This window comes from Panthera pardus, unplaced genomic scaffold, assembly GCF_024362965.1.
Source record: "Panthera pardus isolate Hobbes unplaced genomic scaffold, ASM2436296v1 HiC_scaffold_17, whole genome shotgun sequence".
NCBI classification, from domain to species: Eukaryota; Metazoa; Chordata; class Mammalia; order Carnivora; family Felidae; genus Panthera; species Panthera pardus.
The window spans coordinates 147,497,350-147,517,084 of record NW_026526732.1 but is presented as its reverse complement, the minus strand read 5'-3'; the positions used below and the strand labels follow the sequence as shown (position 1 = coordinate 147,517,084).

Sequence of the window (19,735 nt, the reverse complement as noted above, 5' to 3'; positions counted from 1 at the left end):
GTCCTTTGACTATCAATTTATCCAGCAAATTCCCAGCAGATGGGAGGAGAGCGGGACGGTGCTCACTGGCCAGCCACCAGCTGCAGGTGGGACCGCGCGGGGGGCGCAGCGGGGCCGGCTGAGGAGGAAGGGCTGGATCTTGGTGCCAGCTCCAATGCCCGCAGCTCTGGTGTGCCCTCGGGGTAGGGGCTGCCCTGGTGGAGAGCCGTAGGGCCGGCAGCTCAGTGAGCCCCTGCCCTGCAGAGTCCTGCGGGCCCTGCTCCCTCCCAGACAGCACTTGGGCCTCCGCAGTCTCCAGACTAGAGACTACTGTGTTGCCAACATCAATCTCCCGCCTCCTTTAAGGACACCGTCGGCTGCCAAGGAGCCCCATCCGACCTCACTCTGCTCTTCCTTTCTCCCCCTGGGGGCCTCTGGGGCCCTGCGGGGAGGCAGAAATGGGGCCCAGGAAAGAGGGTCTACCGATCTCCAGCCCTTGCCACCCACTCACTGGGACCAGGTGGGTGCCTTTTGACTTCATCCTGCAGGGTGTGGTAGTCATGCCCTGTTGTAAATGGGGAAACTAAGGCTCTGAGAGGTTGCGTAGTTTGCTGGAGAACCCGGTCACGAAAAGGCCGGGGCCCGGAGGGAGGAAGGCCAGCTGTCCCGAGAAGGCTCAGGGCCCCTGCGCGGCCAACCCCAGCCTCCTCTTCCAGCTGACCTCTCGGGAGCCAGTGCTTCGTAACCCCACCACTTACCATTCCTTATAACTTGCTTGGGTGGGTGGGGGGCGGAGAACCACGGACGAGAAACACATCCATTTTTAATAAATAGTTTATTTATCCAACAGTTTCAACCCTGATATTGAAGCCTGTTGCAGCGTTATTCTTCTGGCTGCAGCCTTGATTAAGAGACCATTTCTTTGCCACGGGGCTGGCGCTCAGAGTCCAGCCCCGCCGATCATCCAGACATCAGAGGAAATGAGAGAGTATTGCTCAAATGAGGGAGACCGGAGCTTTATTAAGGAAACAAAAAATACCAGGAAGACCGAAAGGGGTGGTCGGTGCCTTCTGGAGGCAGCTGTTTCGGCTCCTCTGCTTGCCCCTCTCCCGCGGCCGCAGATGAGAACATATGGGGACGAGGCTCTGCTGGAGAGGCTCCTCGCACTTAACTAAGGCCCCCCCGCCAGGGTGTTTGCGGAGACAGGCTCCCGCGACGCGGGCTGATGGGCTGGCGGGGGGCCGCGAAGGTCTGCGGCGGCGCCGGCACGCTCCCGGGGAGGCCAGCAGGGGGCAGCCGAGCCGCCCTTGCGAACCTAGTCGGTGCCGGAAGTTCTGCTTCAGCAGCCCCGGCGTGGGGAGCCGTGGCCGCCACTGGACAAGGTGACCGTCGCACACCGGAGGCGAGACCCTCCCCGGGTCCTGCAATCTGCGTTCGCGGCCCGATGCAGTGCCCTGGCTGCAGGTCTGGTCTAGAACTGCGACTCTCTGAGTAGCACCACTAAAGAGGCCACCTCTGGGCAGCCCTACCCGCCTCGCCGCTCTCGGCCCTTGTCTGCTCCCGATTGCTCTCAGGCGGCCACGCAAGCAGCTCACTCCGGACCCAAGGGTCCTGCGTGCCAGGGCCTGGCATTTCTAGATAGTCCTTCTACAGTACTCGTTCTAATTGCTAGCACCTTCCCCCTTCAGGATAAAAGAGGCCCAACCCAGCTAGAGGACAGGCTTTCTCCCCTCTCCCTTGAGCTCCCAGGTAACACCCTCTGAAGGCACATGGACCAAACTGCTCCCCGACCCCTGCCGCCCCAGCCTGCCATCCCGACCCACCGCCCACGGGCACGATGCCCACCCTGCTGAGTGCTCGCCAGCGGTGGACGAACTCCAGCCCACCTAACTGCACACTAGCTCTGCAGGGTCTCACGGCTGCTGCTCTTTCATCTTTTTTGTTCATCAAAAACAAACCCTTCTCCCCTCTTCTGCCGGCAGTCGGGGCACAGGATTGGACCAATGCAGAGGACAAGGCCTCTGGCTTTTCCCCTGTGCCCTTCAAGGAAGCCCACGCTTCCCTACAAGCTAATCTCTGAAGAGTCTTACAGAGAGACCTTTGGAACCAGAGTCTGGAGGAAGGTGAAAGTCAAGGCAAGTGTGAATTCAGCACTGGCAGGTCTGGTGGCCTTCTCGCGCCCCCGGAGGGGACTGGCCTGGGACAGGCCGACTGGGAACAGGCCCCCGCCTGGGATTTATCGCTCTGAGTCGGAGAAGGAAGAGGGCTTAGTCCATCTCCACACCAGCATATCCTCTCCAGCCACACGGTGGGACTCTGTCTGGATCCGGGATTCGTTGGACGCCAGGAACTCCACAGCCCGGTCCCAGACCCGCTTCATGCGCCTCCTGCAACGACAAGGACCAGGCTCAGCAGGCAAGCTGCGCCCCGGCAGCTCCACTGGGTACTGCCCAGAGAAGCGAGCTGGTCCGGACGCACCCTCTGTACAAACTGGGGCCCTGACTCCAGGATCTGGCGCAGAATTTATCTGCGGGAGGAAAAGTCATCAGGTACTAACAGAGCTCCTGCAGAGGAGAGGAACTTCTTGAGCCACAGAGAAATAATTCCTCAACCTTCTCTGCTCCAAAAGCATTCAATTAAAGGGAGCTGAAGGGGGCCAGAGGGGGCCAGGGCACCCCCAGGTGTCCAAGAGGGAAGGGGCTGTGCTGGCCTCAGCCAGCGCTTGCTGGGACCTGTTACCGCAGCAGCCCGGGCCAGGCAGCCCCACCACCGGTGCCGGCTGCATTCTAATGCCCCATGTGGGCTAATTAAAGAGTGGCCACTGGGCTGTCGAGTCCAAACTCCACAGTACTTTGGAGCACTCGAGTGAGCTAAGCATCCAACCGGGGAGGCGAAGAAGCTGGAGCTGCTCTTGGAACCAGAGCTACCGGCCAGGGCCCCTTCTGCTCTGCTGGGTCCCTGGGGCCTTGCATGCCCTTGGACAGCCCCCTGTGGTCTCTTCCCCCTCCAGACTAGACAGGAAGATTCCAAGGCAGTCAGGGAGGACTGCTCTGACATCTCTTTGATGAGTTCCCGTCTTTCGTCAGCACCGCAGACCACCTCCCTGTGACCCCTCGCGTGGAGAGTGAACATGGGTGTGTACATGTGGGAGTGGGAAGGTTCCACCTGGGGGAGGACAAAGGAGGGAAGCGCCCAAGGTGGCCCGTGGGTCAGGAGTCAGAGTTGGGGTGCCAGGGCTTTCTCCTCCAGAGGTCAGGTCCCGTTGGGCAGGCCCACTGGGCTGCTCTAGCCCCAGCCCCCGCTCCCAGGCAGCGAGCAGGCCTGCGCCAGCCAGGCTCCACGGCTCTCCCTCAGTCTCACGGGCAGACCCTCCTCTGCGGGGCACGCCCGACGGTGCCCACGCAGGGCCGACAGCAGCGGACAGGTCCTCACGACATGAGGGCTCAGGTGCACCGACCGGGGGCCTGGGAGATAAATCGAGAGGCTGGGAGCCAACATGGCTTGAGTCTCCCGGGGTTTACTGACCGGGCTCGGTCCCGCCTGTGGTCCCTGCTGTGGCGTGGGAGCTGAGGCCGGGTGGCCCGGCCGGAGACAAGCCGCGACGGCACTCTTGCTCTTGCTTCAGCAAGCACGTGGGTTGCATGGAACTGAAGCCCAAGCAACAAGGGCCACTCTTGGGTGAGTGCTCACGTGCTAGGCACAGACTTAATGAGCTGTGAGGCCACTTCCTGACACCCCGTCCCCTTTTCCTGAGGACTTGTCACTACTGCCTAATAGCACACATTTTCCTTACGCATCTTGTCACCTCTCTTCCTCCCTAGAACCAATGTTTCGCTGGGGCGCGGATTTGGGTTTCTTCTCCCCACCGTCTCCCCGGGACCCAGTAGCATGTGGCCTGCGGTTGGTGCTCAATAAACATTTGTTGAGGAAACAAGGGCTTCAGCGCAGCCCTCTGCCCGGCAGTGGTGTCTTTGTTTTGGATGAGGAAACTGGCTCAGAGTGGCTGTGACTCATGGTCACGTGGCGACTCCTGGTGGGGCCAGGAATTTGGTGGGAGTCTGAAAACACCAAGTGGCCTCCTCTTGGGAGTCAGAGGGCGATGTAGCTGCCTCCTGCTGAGGACCAAACAACAAGCACGAGCCAACGCTGCCGTGGTCAGTCTGCTCTCCCTAAGCTTCCTGCCTGCACGTCCCTAAGAACGATGAAAGTTACTAAGCATTTACAAGTAAAACCTTAAATGTTTTGCTCTTCCAGTCCTCTTGGGTTGCACAGAAGTGCCACCAGTGCTGGGCCTCGAGCAAGCTCCTTAACCTCCCTGAGCCTCAGTTTCCTCATCTGTTAGATGGGGTACTCACTGTTCTCACCTCGCAGGGCCACAGTGAGGAGCCAGTGAGTGTGGGCTTTGCCCATGGAGGGCACAGAGCAGCGCCGGCTTGCAGTGAGTGTTCGTCCCCCTCCGGAGAGATGGCATCCGGCTGGAGACCGCGGCGAGCTACTGAGGGGGGCCCCACAATCTGGGCCGACACTTCGGCGGGCCCTGATGGCTGCCCCCTGGGACCCCGTCCTCCAAAGCTAACCCACATGTGGTTTTGCAGATGCCCACATCCGGGATCTGCAGCCCATGTGAAAGGTCCCCTGGTGTCATGCGGGACAACGGCCTGCTACCCCTTCCCATGCAGCCGTGCCCCCTGGGAACAGACCCCATCCACTGCCGTGAAGTTCTGCTTTCAACTGCAGGTACACCTGTGTGCGTGTGTGCGTGTGCATGCGTGTGTGGGAAGTGAACCATATTTTAGATAGCATGTCATGGGCCGTGGTTAAAAATGTTTGAAAAACAATCTCCTCCTTGCTAGTGACTGATTCAAGAATATGGGGCACGTGGGTGGCTCAGTCGGTTAAGTGTCCAGCTTCGGCTCAGGTCACCATCTCACAGTTTGTGGGTTTAAGCCCCGCATTAGGCTCTGTGCTGACAGCTCAGAACCTGCAGCCTGCTTCGGATTCTGTGTCTCCCTCTCTCTGTCCCTCCTCCAATCACACTTTGTCTCTCTCTCACATATTCTAAAGAACAGACAAGTAACCGAGTCTGGCCAGCAGGGCCTCAGTGAGTGTGTCACTGGCAGCTTCTGAGAATGTTTTCTCCTGCTTGTGACAGCAACGGGAGGCCCCTCTCCCCTGCTGGCTGTGACAAGGCAGATGCTGGTCCAGCTGCTGCTGGCCACCATCCTGTGACCGCGAGGAACTCCCGCCAGCCCACGACATCCACGGAAGCCAGGACCCCAAGGATCACAGAAAAAAGGGACCAGGGACCCGACTATTCTGTGTCTGGAGCCCACATGACTCTGGACTTCCACTAATGGAAACCTATCAAGATCCTTCCCGGCTTGAGCCACCCAACGCTAACAGAGGAGTGGGACCATGTTTCTAAACCTCTGGTCTGCGTTCTGCCACGAAGAGCCGAGCGCGGGAGGAGTGGCAGGAGGCATGCGTAGTGGCCCCCTCCCCTGGGATCCTCGGGGCTGAGCTGCCCCTCCCCCCGCCCCATAACTGATGCTCGGGGCTCCTCCCGTGGCACTCGGGGGGGCCGGACCAGGACTCACCGGCTCTGCGGAGGGATCAGGGTGTCGCGCACGTGCAGGATGCCCACGTACGGGTAGCGCTCCATGTCCTGCTCCCAGTCCACGTAATGGTCCTGGACCACGTCTGCAGGGTAGGGCAGGGGGCACGGTTTAGGACAAGGACCTTCCGGCGGGTGCCCGCAGTCCTCGCCCCAGGGGCCACACACCTATAATCTTCTTCACCATCTCATACATGGCTTGCTCCTCTTCTTCCAACTTCCGCCACCGATACTTCAGGAGGATCAGGAGGCCCCACAGAAAGGCCAAGCCTATGAGGGAACAAAGGCCCGGTTAATCCTCACGTCACCTGCGGCCACTCAGAGGCACACTGCGTGTCAGTCTGGGTCGGTGGCTGCGCTGGAGGCTACGGGTGAGCCGCACAAGTGTTCTGAGCACCTACTATGTGTCAGGCCCCGGCTAGCATGCGGGAGGGGACAAAGGAGGTGGAAATGCAAAGGGAAGGCAGGCCATTAAGTGATCATCTTCCTCCTGCCGGCTGTCACCACAGAGGCATCCCCAGCCGTCCAGATTGCAGCTCCTCCCAACCGCATTCCGGGACTTTCATCTCCTCCCTTGTGAACCAGAACACGGCGTTTCATACATATATACATGCGGGGCCCTTTGTATTCTGGGATGCTGCTGCCGATAATGATGTCTGTGCCTGATGGCGTGGGTGAGGGAGCTGTGTGCACGCCCAGATGGCCTGTGATTTGTAACTCTGCCATGTCTGCAGAGCCGGCAGTTTCTAGGACTCGGCCTTTTGCCTTCAGAGACACCCCAAGGTCTCTGCTCAAAGGCGGCCCCTGATGTCGGGAGACAAGACTCGCGCTCTGCTTTTCAGCTCAGCGCCCCGGGTCCTTCCTGCTTTCATCAGGTACCTAGAGCTCCCAAGGAGAGGGAGTAAAATCAGGCCAAGCTCCTGGTGCGCCTCCTCCTCCGAGAGGCCTGCACTCTGGGGCCCCCAGGGCAACGATGCTGGGCTCCAGCCAGCACCCATCTCCCTCTCAGGGACACTTGACGGTCCCCGACCCTGAGCAAGGATGTTTTCAGTTATCCTCATGCTCCCGCCACCAGTCTCTAAAGGTAAGATGAACCAGGGCAGAGGCCGACTTGTTCATCTCCTCTGTTTTATTAGACAGACCTCAGGTTCACTAGACAGAAATGAACTCTCTGGGCCTGGGCTTCCAGAACTCATCACTCATGCCTAGGAGTGTCACTGAGCTGGGCTCCTGGGAGGTGCTCTGGGAGCAGTCCCCGCGGCAGAGGCAGGGGGGAGAAGGGCAGCCAAGGACTTACACCAGAAGAAGATGAGCAAGTTGGTGATAGCAGTGAACAGGGCGCGGCTCAGGCGGCAGCCGACACCCATGCGCGGGCGGGCGGATTCCAGGCACACCACCTTGTCCACGGTCGTCACCAATTCTGATGGGTCTTCCCCTTTCAACCTGAAACAGGACACAGGGCTGCAGACACATTCAAAAGCTCCCAGGAGCCGTGGGATCGGCCCCACTCAAGGATGGGCTTTGAGGCCTCTACTTGCTTATGAAATAGGCTCGGTATCCTGGTTGCATGCTTTCCCGAAATTTCCCACATTGGCTACTTAGGAAGAATAAAGCTTTAAAGACGGCAGCAGGCTTGAACCCCTACCGCTAAAGTGACGTCCCCCTCTGTCGGGTCTTTTGACAGCCCCTCTCAGCGTGTGGAAGATTAAACTGTAAATTGGATTCCCACCTCCCAGCATAGAGAAATGGAAATGTTTACTGAATTGCTGGCTTTGCACTGCATGGCAGGAACTGAAAGAGTCTGGGAGGGTGTGCTTTTCCTCAGTGATGGTGACAAAGAGGCATATAAGCTGTTTAAGGGTAAAGATCGGGGTGCCGTGAGGCTCAGGGAATGACGACCACCGGGCTCCCCGAGGCCAGGCCCCAGCCCCAGCGCCTCCACCCTGGCCACTGAGAGGAGGTGTCAGGACACATGGGGATGGATGCCCACACCTACACCTTCTTCCAGCTGGGTGACAGTCTCGTGCTCTGGACCGCACAGTGCAATGCCCAGTATCTGTAGCGTCCCGACTTCTAACGACCCACTTTGAACACTGGTCGTGTGAGCTGGGCCCGGCCCCCCCCTCCTGACTACCTTCCCCAGAGTGGAAGGGCGAGCGTCATCATTCTTCTGTGCTAGCAGTTTCGGTGAGTGCCGTGGAGGATAAAATCCATATTCTCCTTCGCCTTTCCTAACACACAGGAAAATCGCTCAGCCACTCAGGGAAGCTTTATTCTTTTTTAAGCCAACGAATTTTAATCGTGCCACGCATCCAGTTATCAAGCTTTGGGTTGAGCTGCCCGAGGGGCTTCTGGTAGAGGCACTGCTGATGGAATTAGTAGTCTGGGTGGATTAGAGAGGAAGGGAACAAAACCCTGGAGGGTGTCTGAATATCAGGAGCTATGGCCTGAGCAGAGACCCCGACAAACCCTGAGAAACGAGAGGCAGTGCCAGGATGATGAACTCTGGTGGGGGAGGGGAGGCATCACTGGTATGCCCTGCCCCCGCCAGCTGAGCAGCCAGATGGGGCTTTTCAGGAGGGCGAGAGGGCTCACCATCTCTGCGAACAGTGCTCCCCAGAGACAGAACTGAGGCGGAACTGCCCAGTCAGAATAAAATCCAGTATTTCCTTTAGCCATTTCTATACAGAGTGAAACCAACATACAGAAACATTTGTCTAGGAATGAAAACTAGCACCCAGGGAGAGGAAGTGCAGAAAAATGCCTTCTCCAGCAACCCACGTGGGACCAGTGAATTCAAAGCGAGTCACCTGAAACAGGTTTAGCTGGAACACTAGGCTAATGTCCTGCCACCCGGATTTTGTGTCTTATCTGCACCCCAAACGTTTCTTCCTTCTGTTGCCTGGCTTCAGGCTTAGCCCACAAGGACTCAGCCGGGAGACCTGCCTCTAACTTCAGACCCGAGACACCTCTGTGAGCACACGGCAGTCAGCTGATGGGTGAGGAACACGGCCACGGGTGCTTGTGGCGGGGCCGCCACCCTGTGATGTCTCGCCCGCACTCACCAGATGCCCACGTCCTTGTTACTGCTCAGTATCCAGGTCAGTGCAGCTTCAAACTTGGCAGAGGAGCTGCTGGTCACGTTCTGTGGGAGGGGGCGGGAGATGAGTTCTGCGTCTGGGCCGAGCAGCGGGAACATTATTCTCCTGCTGGATTAAGGAAGCCCTCTCCCGTGCCCTCCGTGGGCCCCAAAGCCCTGTTCCACTACATGCACAGCAAAGTGACAGGCAGGAAATCTGGGCTGCTGAGAATCAAGAAGGAGCTCTGCCCGGAGGAGTTGATGTGGAAGCACACACAAGGAAACGACGCAGGTCTGAGGTAGCCAAAGGAATTATCATTTCCTCGAGGACCAAAGTGTCAGGCCACAGAGCTGGCAGCTCATCTTGGGGAAAATGAAAAACAGTGTGGGGATGGGAGCCCAGTGGCCAGTCCCAGCTGTGTGGCCTTGGGCAAGTCCCTGTCCCTCTCTGAGCCTCAGTTTCCTCGTCTGGGAAGTGGCAATGACCTAGGCGACCCCTAAGGTTTCTGTCAGCTCCAAAGTTCCACCATTCTATCAGACTGGGGCCAGGCACACAGTCAAGCAGACCCTGAGCAATCTGCACAGCGAACGAAAAGGAGAGAACGGACAGGTGAAATGTAGATCCGCAAAGCTGCTGGGAAGGAGAGCAAGGGGGAGCGAGTAACAGGGCCACTTAAAGAAGAGGTGGCCTGCAGTGGCCGCACTGGCCGCTCAGGAGCCAGCCCCCCACCCGCATGCCAGCAGGCTGGGCTCTGGCTCATAGCTCACCTTGGACCGGTCACTCCTACTGCTGCCTAAACTTGCAGCAGCCTAGCACTCAACTAAGTTAAAAAAAAAAAAAAAAAGGAAAACAAAAAAGCCAAAAAGCAAACACAAAACAAAAAGGGAAAAAAAAAAAAGCAGGGCTTGAAAGATCACTACAAAAGCGCCAGCACCTCCCGGGAATGGGTAAGCGCTGCAGCCTTACTTACTGCTAGGTATTCCTGGGCCTCCATTACAGGAATGCATTTGCTTTTTAGCTTCTCTGGATTTCCACATTCAAAATTACCTAGGAGGAAAAAAACACACATTCAAACACAAAGAAGAGGTGGGGGAAAAAAAATGACTCTGAAACGGACTAAAAAAAATGCAGCAAGAATCAAGCCATCAGCTCTGATAGAGAGCATGTGGCCCCGTGGCTCTGGCTTCTGTGGGGCATCTTCACTCTGCAGCAAGATCAAAAGCCACTTAGCTTGGATCGATTCCAGATCATTAAAACCTGACCTGCAAAGCAGTGCGGTGATTTGCATTAAATGACTAAAAAGCTGCCCAATCCTAAGGTCTGTTTGCAATTGATCCCTAAAAGGATCAGACAGATAGCTTTGGAAGGTACCAGAATGGCACTATAAATAAACACAACCTGGGAAAAAAGAAAGGCAGGGAGGCCGGAGGCACTGCAGGGATTTTGACCGTGACATAGGCAGGTGACCTGAACTCCAGGCCCACCGTTTCAAGGGGTTCTGGGGAGGGGTGTCCAAAATGCCCCAAAGAGAAAGAGGGCATCTCTGTGCTGGGTAGTGGGGCCTCGGCATGGTGCTCCAAGGGGCCACTCCCTTCCAAGCACCCTGGGTGAACAGCTCCCACCCAGGATGGAGCTGGGAGCCTCCCCTTAGGCCTGCCCGGGGCCACCTCCTCTGAAAAATCCCCAGCCCGTGGGAGAATCTTGTTGGACCAAATTGCTCTGGACTTGGGGGCCCACCACAGCCGCTGGTTCTCAAGAGCCTGCTATGGTCCACCCACAACGTGCTGTTTCCCATGGGTCACTAGACTCCTTGAGAGCAGGGACAGCACAGGGTCGGCATGTACAAGAACCTGAACCCACGCACAGCCTGACTGCTCTTAACCTGGCACAGCTTAGGGGCTACGGATGGCTAGTCTGTGAGTCTGTGTGCTGGGGACTGAGTGGCTGGGAATGAACTTTAAAAAGCTTGAGAACGAACTAAAGCTTATCCCTCCTATGCCAAATTGATCTTGACCTTATGGGACCCCTGAGACCAAGGTGGCTGCCATGGTCTGCCCCACCCCAGATCACCCCGCCTGGACCACCGCCACGGCCTCCTGATTGGTTGCCTCCTCTCCCCTTTCTCTTCCACGTTTGAGCAACCAAACTTTAAAATGATTCTGCTTACGTGACACTACTACACTCAAGCTGCTGTCACATTTGCATTCCTGGCTGCTGGCTCTCAGCACATCACTCCCCTGCTCAGAAGCCTCCCCGGTGCTCAGTGCCTGCAGGATGAAGCCCCGAGGGCCTGGCCTCTACAGCCACCCATGGTAGAGCCCGGCCGACCTTTCCAAACTCCATTCCTTCCATTTCTTCTTCCCTCACGAAGCCAGCCACTTCCAGCCCTGACCCTATTTCCCCTTTGGCCTTGCCTTCCCCCCCACATATGCAGAACCAATCCTTGCTGGGCTTCAGCGCCCGGCAGACACCGCCTCCCCTGTGACACTTTCCCGACTGCTCCAGCTAAAAGGCAACGTGCCTCCTGGAACTTCCGGCCTCTCGGTTCTCATCCAGTCACACTGTGTATCAGCCAGTGGTCAGGGAGGTAGGTGGTTTGTCTCTTCTACTAGACCGTAAGCAGCCCGTGGGCTGCAAAGGCCAGCACAATTCCCTGCCCATAGGTGACCTCCAAGGCAGGGCGGGGGTGGGAGGGGAGTATGGCCTAGTAGAGCCCTCATTCCCCTGCAGCGAGACCCTCAGGGTCGCCGCTGCCAGGCTTGTCAGAGGACAGGAGGCAGCAAACCCCTGGATGGCATAAGCCAGGACCACATATGAAGGGTGGGATGGAGGAAAAATGTCTACCGGCATCCACAGTTTAAGAAGAGAGCTTCTCTATGCCCTGGGGGGCTTCTGAAAATGCAGACTTTAATTCATAGGTTCGGGATGGGACCTCAGAGTCTGCATTTCCAACAAGCTCCTGGGTGATCCTGATGCTGCTGGTTCCTGGGCCACAGCTGAGTCACTTAAGGTCTGGAACACCCTCATAGGCCAAAATTTATAGTCTAAGCACCTCAGCCATGGAGAAAGGCCCCTGAGGCCTGCGATGCTGTGAGCTCCCATTCCTCCTGCTCTGCTCCTCTGAGCTGCCCACAGATGCCTCCCTGACCACCGCCAGTCTCCCACCGTTCAGGAGGGAGGTGGTGGCAGAGCTGGGACCACAAGACTGGCCCCGAGGGCTGAGGGCCCACTACAGGCCCATCTGGCCTTGATTTCCTAGCAACAACCTTCCACAAGGGTTGGCCCCACAGGTAAGAGGTGCCTCCTGAACATCTCATAAGACTGAATAGCTTTGTCTGATTTTGGTACCAAATATATTTAGCCTGGTACTCAAGCCCTGGTCATTCACCGATACCTTTAGCAAGTGATTCTGAGAGGTGTGGGGGGGGGGGGTGGTATCTCTGGCCTCAAAGAATAATTTTCTAAATAAAGTAGTAGGGGGACCTTCTGGATGGATGACTTTTTAGGGGCATCCTGGGGGTGCTGGAAGTACCCTCCTCTAGAGTAGAGCACTTAATTTTCATTTTGTAAAAAACAAACAAACAAACAAACAAACCCAAGATTACCTGGTGAGATGGGGAGTTCCTGAGAGGGTACGGGACTTCTCTGAAGTCCTGAGGCCAGATGGGGAGATCAGGACCAGCTGTGACACCAGGGCCCTGGCAAGCTGGATGGGCCCGAGTGTAACTGGTCCCCCCATGCACACCCCTGCCACCTGCCTATGCCTCTCCTCCTGGCCTGGCTGACCATCTGATATAGGGAGGCCCTCTAGGTCAGAAGACCCAGACTCTGAGAAGACCTGGGGCCTGGCCCCTTCCAATCAACATGAACCCCCAAAACATCAGGTGGTGGGCATCTAGGGAAGGCAGAAAGGCCTGTACATGTGCCAGGACCCCTGGGACCCTTAAAGGAGATATAAGAACGAAATGTAGGCTTAAAAGAGATGTGTCTGAGTGGGGAAGCAGGGAAGGCAAGACTTGGTTTCTGAGTATATCTTCTGGAAGATCTCCACAGAGCATCTCAGCCACCTGCCGGCCAGCCAGCCAGCCCCAGCCTGGCTGATCGGGGTAATAGCCCACACCCTCATGAGGAATCTCAGGCCTCAAGATACCCACTCACCGGCTTGGATGGCCAGGAAGTTGTACAGTTCATGCAGCAGCTCCAGCAAGGCCGCCTTCTGCTTGGCCTGACAGAACTGAAAGGGCACAGGACAAGCAGTCAGCAAGGAGGGGTGGGGGGAAAAGGGGGCTCTGTCTGTCTGGTTTTACCTCCTCGGTCACACTGTCAAGTATTAAGCAGCAAGAAGCACCTCATACTTTAAAAACAAAAAACAGGGGCGCCTGGGTGGCTTGGTCGGTTAAGCATCCGACTTCGGCTCAGGTCATGATCTCACGGTCCGTGAGTTCGAGCCCCGCGTTGGGGCTCTGTGCTGACAGCTCGGAGCCTGGAGCCTGTTTCAGATTCTGTGTCTCCCTCTCTCTCTGCCCCTCCCCTGTTCATGCTCTGTCTCTCTCTGTCTCAACAATAAATAAACGTTAAAAAAAAAAAATTAAAAACAAAAAACAAAAAAACAAATTCTGCAGCGCAGTGGGCCCAGGACAGTGTCGATAAATATCGGGTTAACTGACCAAAGAGGAACACCGTAAAAGCAGAGGCAGAGCTGAAAGCAGACACGGTAACTAAGGGTCTGCATCTTGGAGGCTCCCGGCCTCTGTCCCATGGTTTTCGCTGGAATAAAGGCCATTAAGTGGGGCTGCAGAGCAGAGGCGATGGGGCTGTGGGGAGACGCGGGAGCCTGGCCTCCTTGGTGGGCCAAGCACATGCCACACGACTGCAGTCGCTTCTCCCCTCGGGCCACTCCCGTCTGTTTTTGGAAAGTCCGCTGTCTGCATGCTGCCTATAAATTGTCTGTTCTGTGGATTAGCTACAGCAAATGCTTCATCTCGGACTGGCTTCTGGACTGGAAATGGGAAATTTCTAGAAACCTTGGAACTAGAGGGGGAAAGAAGTCATGTGTAGGAGAAAACAGGACTAGGAATACAGGCCTACCTAGATCTCCTGCACCTGTAACAGAACTGACACCAGTTTGCTAGACTCGCTAGATTTAGGAGATTTGAAAGAAAGGCTGCTCTTCCCGGAGAGCGAACGGCAAGCCATGTGCTGTGCTGAGTCGTTTACACGTGGGCACGCACTGAAGCGCCACCACAGTCCTGACCGCACACCAGTTTCTCAGACGAGGAGCCCGAGGCGGAGACCTTAGGTAGGCCACCAAGATGCCACAGCTAACGGGTGTTGGAGCCCCCCTTCAGACCTCCTCTGGGTTGTCACCGGGCGGGGTGTGGACCGACGCCTAGGGTCTGGGCTCTGGCTCCAAACTGCAGGAGGGACCACAGTCACTTCCTTTCTCAGGCTCACTCGTTGCCCTCACCTGTAACGGGATGGACTTGGTTTCTCACAGTCTCGGAGGCCAAGAAACGTCCCCTCGTGTTGCCTAAAGACCCGAAAGCCTTTACGAGGTACAAAGTGACACAACCAAGATTTACCCACAGGATCATAAATGTTCAGAGACAACTCACAGGTCTGTAAGCAGAATTAGGTATCCAAACTACCTCTTAAAGACTAATGAGATGGCAAATGTTGACGACAAGAAATGTAACTGAATATACACGGAGATCCCAATTCTATAAACACAGGTACGCAGACGAGATGGGAAGGAAATGCCCCCCAGATGTGAATGGAGCGTACCCCTTGGTGGCAGAATCATGGGTGATTTTGTCACATTTTTCACATTTTCTATACTAAACCTTACTGTCACAACCAGAAAAAAAAAGCAGTAACAATTAACTCTGTTCCAAACTCACCGACATTTAGGCAAAGCGGGGCTGATACCACCTAAAGGGAACAGGAGGACAGAAGGCACCAGACAACGAGACGGCCTGATTGAGACAGCACACCCACTCCCAGCCTGTCCACACGTTTTCCGCAGCACAAAGGCAGAAAGAAAAACGCTAAGTGTCGTAGTTGGCTGAGAAGGGAAAGAACACGTATATCTAAAACTCAAATGCCCATCTGGGTTCTGGGTGAGCCTGAGCCGCGCAAAGAACAAGACTTTCGGCATGAGCCTCACCAAAGCCAAGAAGCATCTGCCAACTTGCTGTTCCCGTGTCCACCCTTCACAAAGGCCAGCAGCACCCCATGCAACCTCAGCTCACTGGAGCCTGAGACGATGCCCAGACCCTGTCTTTCGATGCTCTGATGTGGCAAGTATACAGTGTGCTCGCTGAGCGCATCTTTCGCAGGTACCTGGACTATGCCTGCCTGGGCTCACTCGAGTGGGACGAAGAACCAAGCAATAGCAACCAGAGAGGCCTTATAGAAAAGTTCCTTGTTTCCTGTTTTTTGCTTTCAGGGTTCAAAGTTCTGGCCACTCCCTCTTTGTCTGGGCCACTGCCTCTAATCACCCACTGTGGTTTTCACGACAGAAGGCAGGTTAAACTTCTTATGAATCTGTTTTCACAAAAACAACTGAGAAGCAAAGATACTTGGTGGATGACTGCAGTAAATGAATGCAATGAGACGGCCCCCAATAGGATACCGCAGAAGCCAAAAGAAGCAATAAAACCTATTATCGGGAACACCCCTTCGTTAACACGGGTGAGAGAATGAACGTGTGGCCATGGGTTGTTTCTTTCCCAGCCCCCGGGCTGCCAGAGATGGAGACTGAGGTCTCGGGGGAGGCCTGGCATTGCACACTTAATAATTAGACTACTAAGTCATGCCCTCTGGCAGCAAAAGGCTCCTCCTTGTAGGATTTATGACCTGAAAATTTACTGCCTCCTATCTTCCCCATACTGTCACCTGTGCCAGCATCCCAGCTCCCTGCTGATGCTGCCTGCATGACTCATAGACAGATAGGGCTGCTTGCATTCCCCAAATATTATTTGTAGGGAACATTAAAGCTTCATAAAACAAATCTATAGACTAACGGGGCTAATTCCACTTTAGGTATGTTTAAAACCAGCCCCCCATGATGTTTCAAATCCGAACGGCATCGTCAGAGCCACAAATGTACTACCAGAGGGAAAGGTGGACCTGAGAACCCAGCCTCCCGACGCTTAAAAACCGCCAGCCCTTCCTCTGGAAGCCAGGGAGCTTGAGAGGTCCTTCAACCACAACCTACCGCATCCCCCCAGATTGACTTAGGCAGAAGATCAAAGTCCCCAGTGCTGTGATGGATGGGAGAGCTTCCATAACAATCCCAGGGTTGGATCTTGGGAGCTCAATTCTCTCTGTTTCAAGTACTCCTTTTGCTGCCACAATTGAGTCTGACACAAACATCACAGAACACGATGTGATTCTGGTGCATTACAGGAAGCACTCCTGAAAATGATCCTATTATGATCTTTTTTCTGGGGAAGTTTACCTCCTGACGGAGGCTCACATCCTTGAGAGGAATAACAAAAGCTAAAGAAATTCAAACTCACCTCATCTGTTTTACTGTCACAGTCCACTGGCAATAATTTCACTGAGACCAAGAAAAGAAACACAGGAAATTAAAAGTGTGGGTTAAGGAAAAGATGACAAAAAAAAAAGACCACTCTCAAAATTCAGGGGAAGTAAAACATTACCAGCCTAAGGGTGGGGATCAGAAAGATGTCATCTAAATGAGGCACTTTTAAAATGCAGACATGTCAGGGTTTCCCAATTCTAGATTAGGAATTAGGACCAGGACAGCTGGGTCCAAATCCTAGCTGGAAATGATTAGGCATTTCCAGCAACTCAACCACGCTGTGCCTGTTTCCTCATTTGTAAAATGGGATCAATAAAGCCCTCCCTGTTTAACTCGGGGCATTGGCCTCAAACAAGTCAATACACATGATGGTTTTGGAAATTGCAAACAATGATGTGTTGAACAGGGATCAGTAACATTGTGGGAGGGGAAGTCCAGGTAGATCCCAGTATATATCCAAGAGCTGTTGTCTGAAAGCATCTCAGCGGTAGGACAGTATACTGTCTGACTGTTGTGGTATCAGTACAGTCCCACAGACTCCCGGGTCTGCTTACTTTCTTTAGTAGGTGGATAAACTGCTCTTATAGCCAAGAAATTATTTGGGTGTGTGCATGAGTCTGGGATCCCCATGCCCACAGGCTTGTTCATACACCCGAATACCCATCTGCTGCAATAGCTAAGATGATTTGGCATCTCCCTGCCTTTTGGCCGTTCCTGTTAGGCATGGAAAGATGTGGCCTTGGCTTGAGGCTGGGAACAGTATTAATCACATTCATCCTTTGCAAAGAATATCAAAAGTTGGTGAACTACAATGCCACTTTATACTTACACTTTAAATTTATATACTTTACACCCTAAAACTTATAAAGGAATGATTTCTATGTTGTTTTCTGTTCGGCTAAAGCCCAGAATTACCCAAGAGGCAAATTTTCCTTTTAAGAAACATACAAATCGTGAACTATTCAGGAAACATACTGTATCCTGCAGACCTCTAATTGTCATGTCTAATCACTAACTAAAGTGTGGACAGAAGCAGCATAGCTGGCAATGTCCTTGACTCACAGAACCCTTTCTTAACACACTCCAGGAGGATAATGTAAGCAAGGATAAACGCCTCCATTTACATCAGTTTAAACTCTTTTGGTGCTGCAAAGCTGGGAACCCAACCAGATCCGATCTGTGGGCAGTGAAACCTGGGGTGCCTTGGAATGGGCACTAATGTGTGAATGAGCAAGAGATCCAAGTTAAGAAAGAACTAAAAAGGAATGGGGGTGGACCTGTCTGTTAGAGAGGGGTGTGGTTTTCTCTAGAGAGGGAAAACCAGAGGTTGGGGAAGGAGTGACTAGGAATGAAGATTGCTTCCAGCACGTGGTTGAAAGGGAGATTGGTAGGAAGGGCTAGGGCAGAAAATGAGAACAGGAGAGAGTGAAGACAGAAATTATTGCAGATGCAGGAACTCCGGCCCTCTTCTCCCACCGCTGGAGGGAGGAGAGTCAAGGTCTGGAGGTAAGAAGACAGCCAGAGGCATCTAAGGCCCGGGAATGTGCAGCCTGGCGCTGAGAGGAACGGTGGTGGTGCAGGTGGACACTCGCGCGCCCGGGGCCCTCCCCTGCGCCGGCCCGGGACGTACTGTTGTCCTCCGCCTCCTGCGGCGCCGAGGGCTTGCCCATCTTCACCCAGAGGATGCCCAGGAAGACGAGCAGCAGCCCCAGGCTGGCCCAGAACAGGAGCCGGGATAGGCAGCGCTCCAGCCGCCGCCCCGCTTCGGGCCGGGCCCGCGCCGCGCCGGCTGAGCCCGTCCGCGTCGCTCGCAGGCCCGGACGCGGGTCGGCGCCGAGGAGGGTGGAGGGCAGCCGTGCCGGGGCCGGGGTCGTGGCCCACCAGCGACGGACTCCGTGGCCCGGCGCGGCCCGGTCGAGCGGCCGGGCGTCCTCGTCCTCCTCGGAGCTGCCCCGGACCGAGGCGCGGCGCCTGAGCGGCGCAGGGCGGGCGGGGTAGGCGAAGCCGCGGCTCCCGGACCAGGAAGCCGCGGAGGCCCCGAGATCGCCGTAGGCCCCAGAGGTCGCGTAGGCCGAGCCCGAGGCCGGCGGGGAGTGCCAGGGCTCCGCTCGCAGGGAGGCCGCAGCGGGCCGGGCTCGCAGCGGCGCCTCTTCGCGCAGCCGGGCCTCCTCGCGCAGCCGCTCCTCGCCCCGCAGCCGGGCCTCCTCCCGCAGCCGCTCCTCGCCGCGTAGCCGGGCCTCGCCCCGCAGGCGGCGCAGCTTGTTGCGGTAGACGTCCCGGGTGGTGTCGGTGATGGGTCCTGGCTGGAAGCCCAGGGCCTGTAGCTCCCGCCGCAGCTCCAGGTCCGACAGGCCGGCCATGGCCAGGACGCCGCCCCCCGCCCGCCCCTGGCGCGCACCGCACCCGGAACTGCTCTCGCCGGCGGCCGCGGCGGAGCGGGCGGGGCCCCGCGCCATGATGGGAAGGTCGGCCTTTGCCGCCATGTTGAGAAGGTCGGCGCCTCCCCGATTGCCGGCCATGATGAGGGGGTCAGACTCGGCCATTAAGGCCGCCATGTTGGAGAGGTCCAAGGATTTTTTTTTTTTCCCCCCTCCCTTTTCCCCCCTCCCTCCTTACTCAGTCCTCCTCCTTGTCTGTAAGGCCAATCGGTGTTTTCTTTCTGAATCCTCCGCCCCATGCGCGGTCCCTGGCACGTGGTAGGCACTCAGTGAATTGTTGATTTAGTGGATGAATTGCTTGATGGTGAAAGACAAGCCACTACGGAGATCAGGGAGATGGGACCCTTCGCCGCTCTGTGCTTGGGGACCTTGTGTGATCCCTTCTGCAGTCAGGAAAGGCTTTGGGTCGTGGACTAGACGCCAGGCATGCTACGAGACCCGGTCCGACCTGAGGTCGAGGGCTACAGGCTTCTGTGTTTTCCTGGGAGTTAACTCTGAGGTGGGGCTCCGAGGGGGCACCGGCCCTGCCTCAGGCCAGACACCGCATGCACCGAGAAGGCAGAAGAGCCAAATGCCCTTGGGCTTGAGTGGGCAGTTCAGGCTTCTGGGAGGAGGCCATATGTCTGGATAGTGGGATTTCTCTGAGAGATGGGTAGGGGAAGACCCCTGAGATACAGTCCTGTGCCCCTTGCAGATTTAGGTTGAGGACATTTGAATCCCAACTGCACCACTGTTAGATGTGTGATCATATCCAATGAACATCTCTAGCTTGCTGGCCAGTAAAGTTGATAGGGTTGCTATGAGGATTAGAACAGGTAACTTGTTTAAGGTGCTTAAAACAGTGCCTGGTACACCCTCCTAACTGCTTATACTTAACCCCTATCTCTGCAGCGGCAGCACATGTGTGATCTCCCACAGGACACCCTCTTTGATTACAGGAAGGCTCTTGGCTGAGAAGCCCCTAAGGGAAGCATGGGAAGTGGTGGCAAAGGAAAAGAGCGCCATGGCTCATAGTTGCCCTTCTGCCCTCTCCCCTCTTTGTAATCCTTCTACATCCTTCTTCAGCTCCCTGTCC

The 19,735-nt window shown here is 55.8% G+C and overlaps 1 protein-coding gene across 1 annotated transcript; it reads right to left on the bottom strand.

Annotated features, from left to right (window-relative positions):
- Window positions 1-797: 797 nt before the first annotated feature.
- On the bottom strand, window positions 798-18,639 carry LEMD2 (LEM domain nuclear envelope protein 2). The gene is made up of 9 exons (XM_053905134.1): window positions 17,853-18,639; window positions 16,197-16,237; window positions 12,832-12,907; window positions 9,644-9,720; window positions 8,659-8,738; window positions 6,891-7,036; window positions 5,762-5,863; window positions 5,577-5,679; window positions 798-2,366 (listed from the first exon to the last, which is right to left on the bottom strand). The coding sequence occupies exons 1-9, from the start codon at window positions 18,580-18,582 to the stop codon at window positions 2,216-2,218; spliced, it is 1,506 nt and encodes a 501-aa protein (XP_053761109.1). The 5' UTR covers window positions 18,583-18,639; the 3' UTR covers window positions 798-2,215.
- Window positions 18,640-19,735: the final 1,096 nt, after the last annotated feature.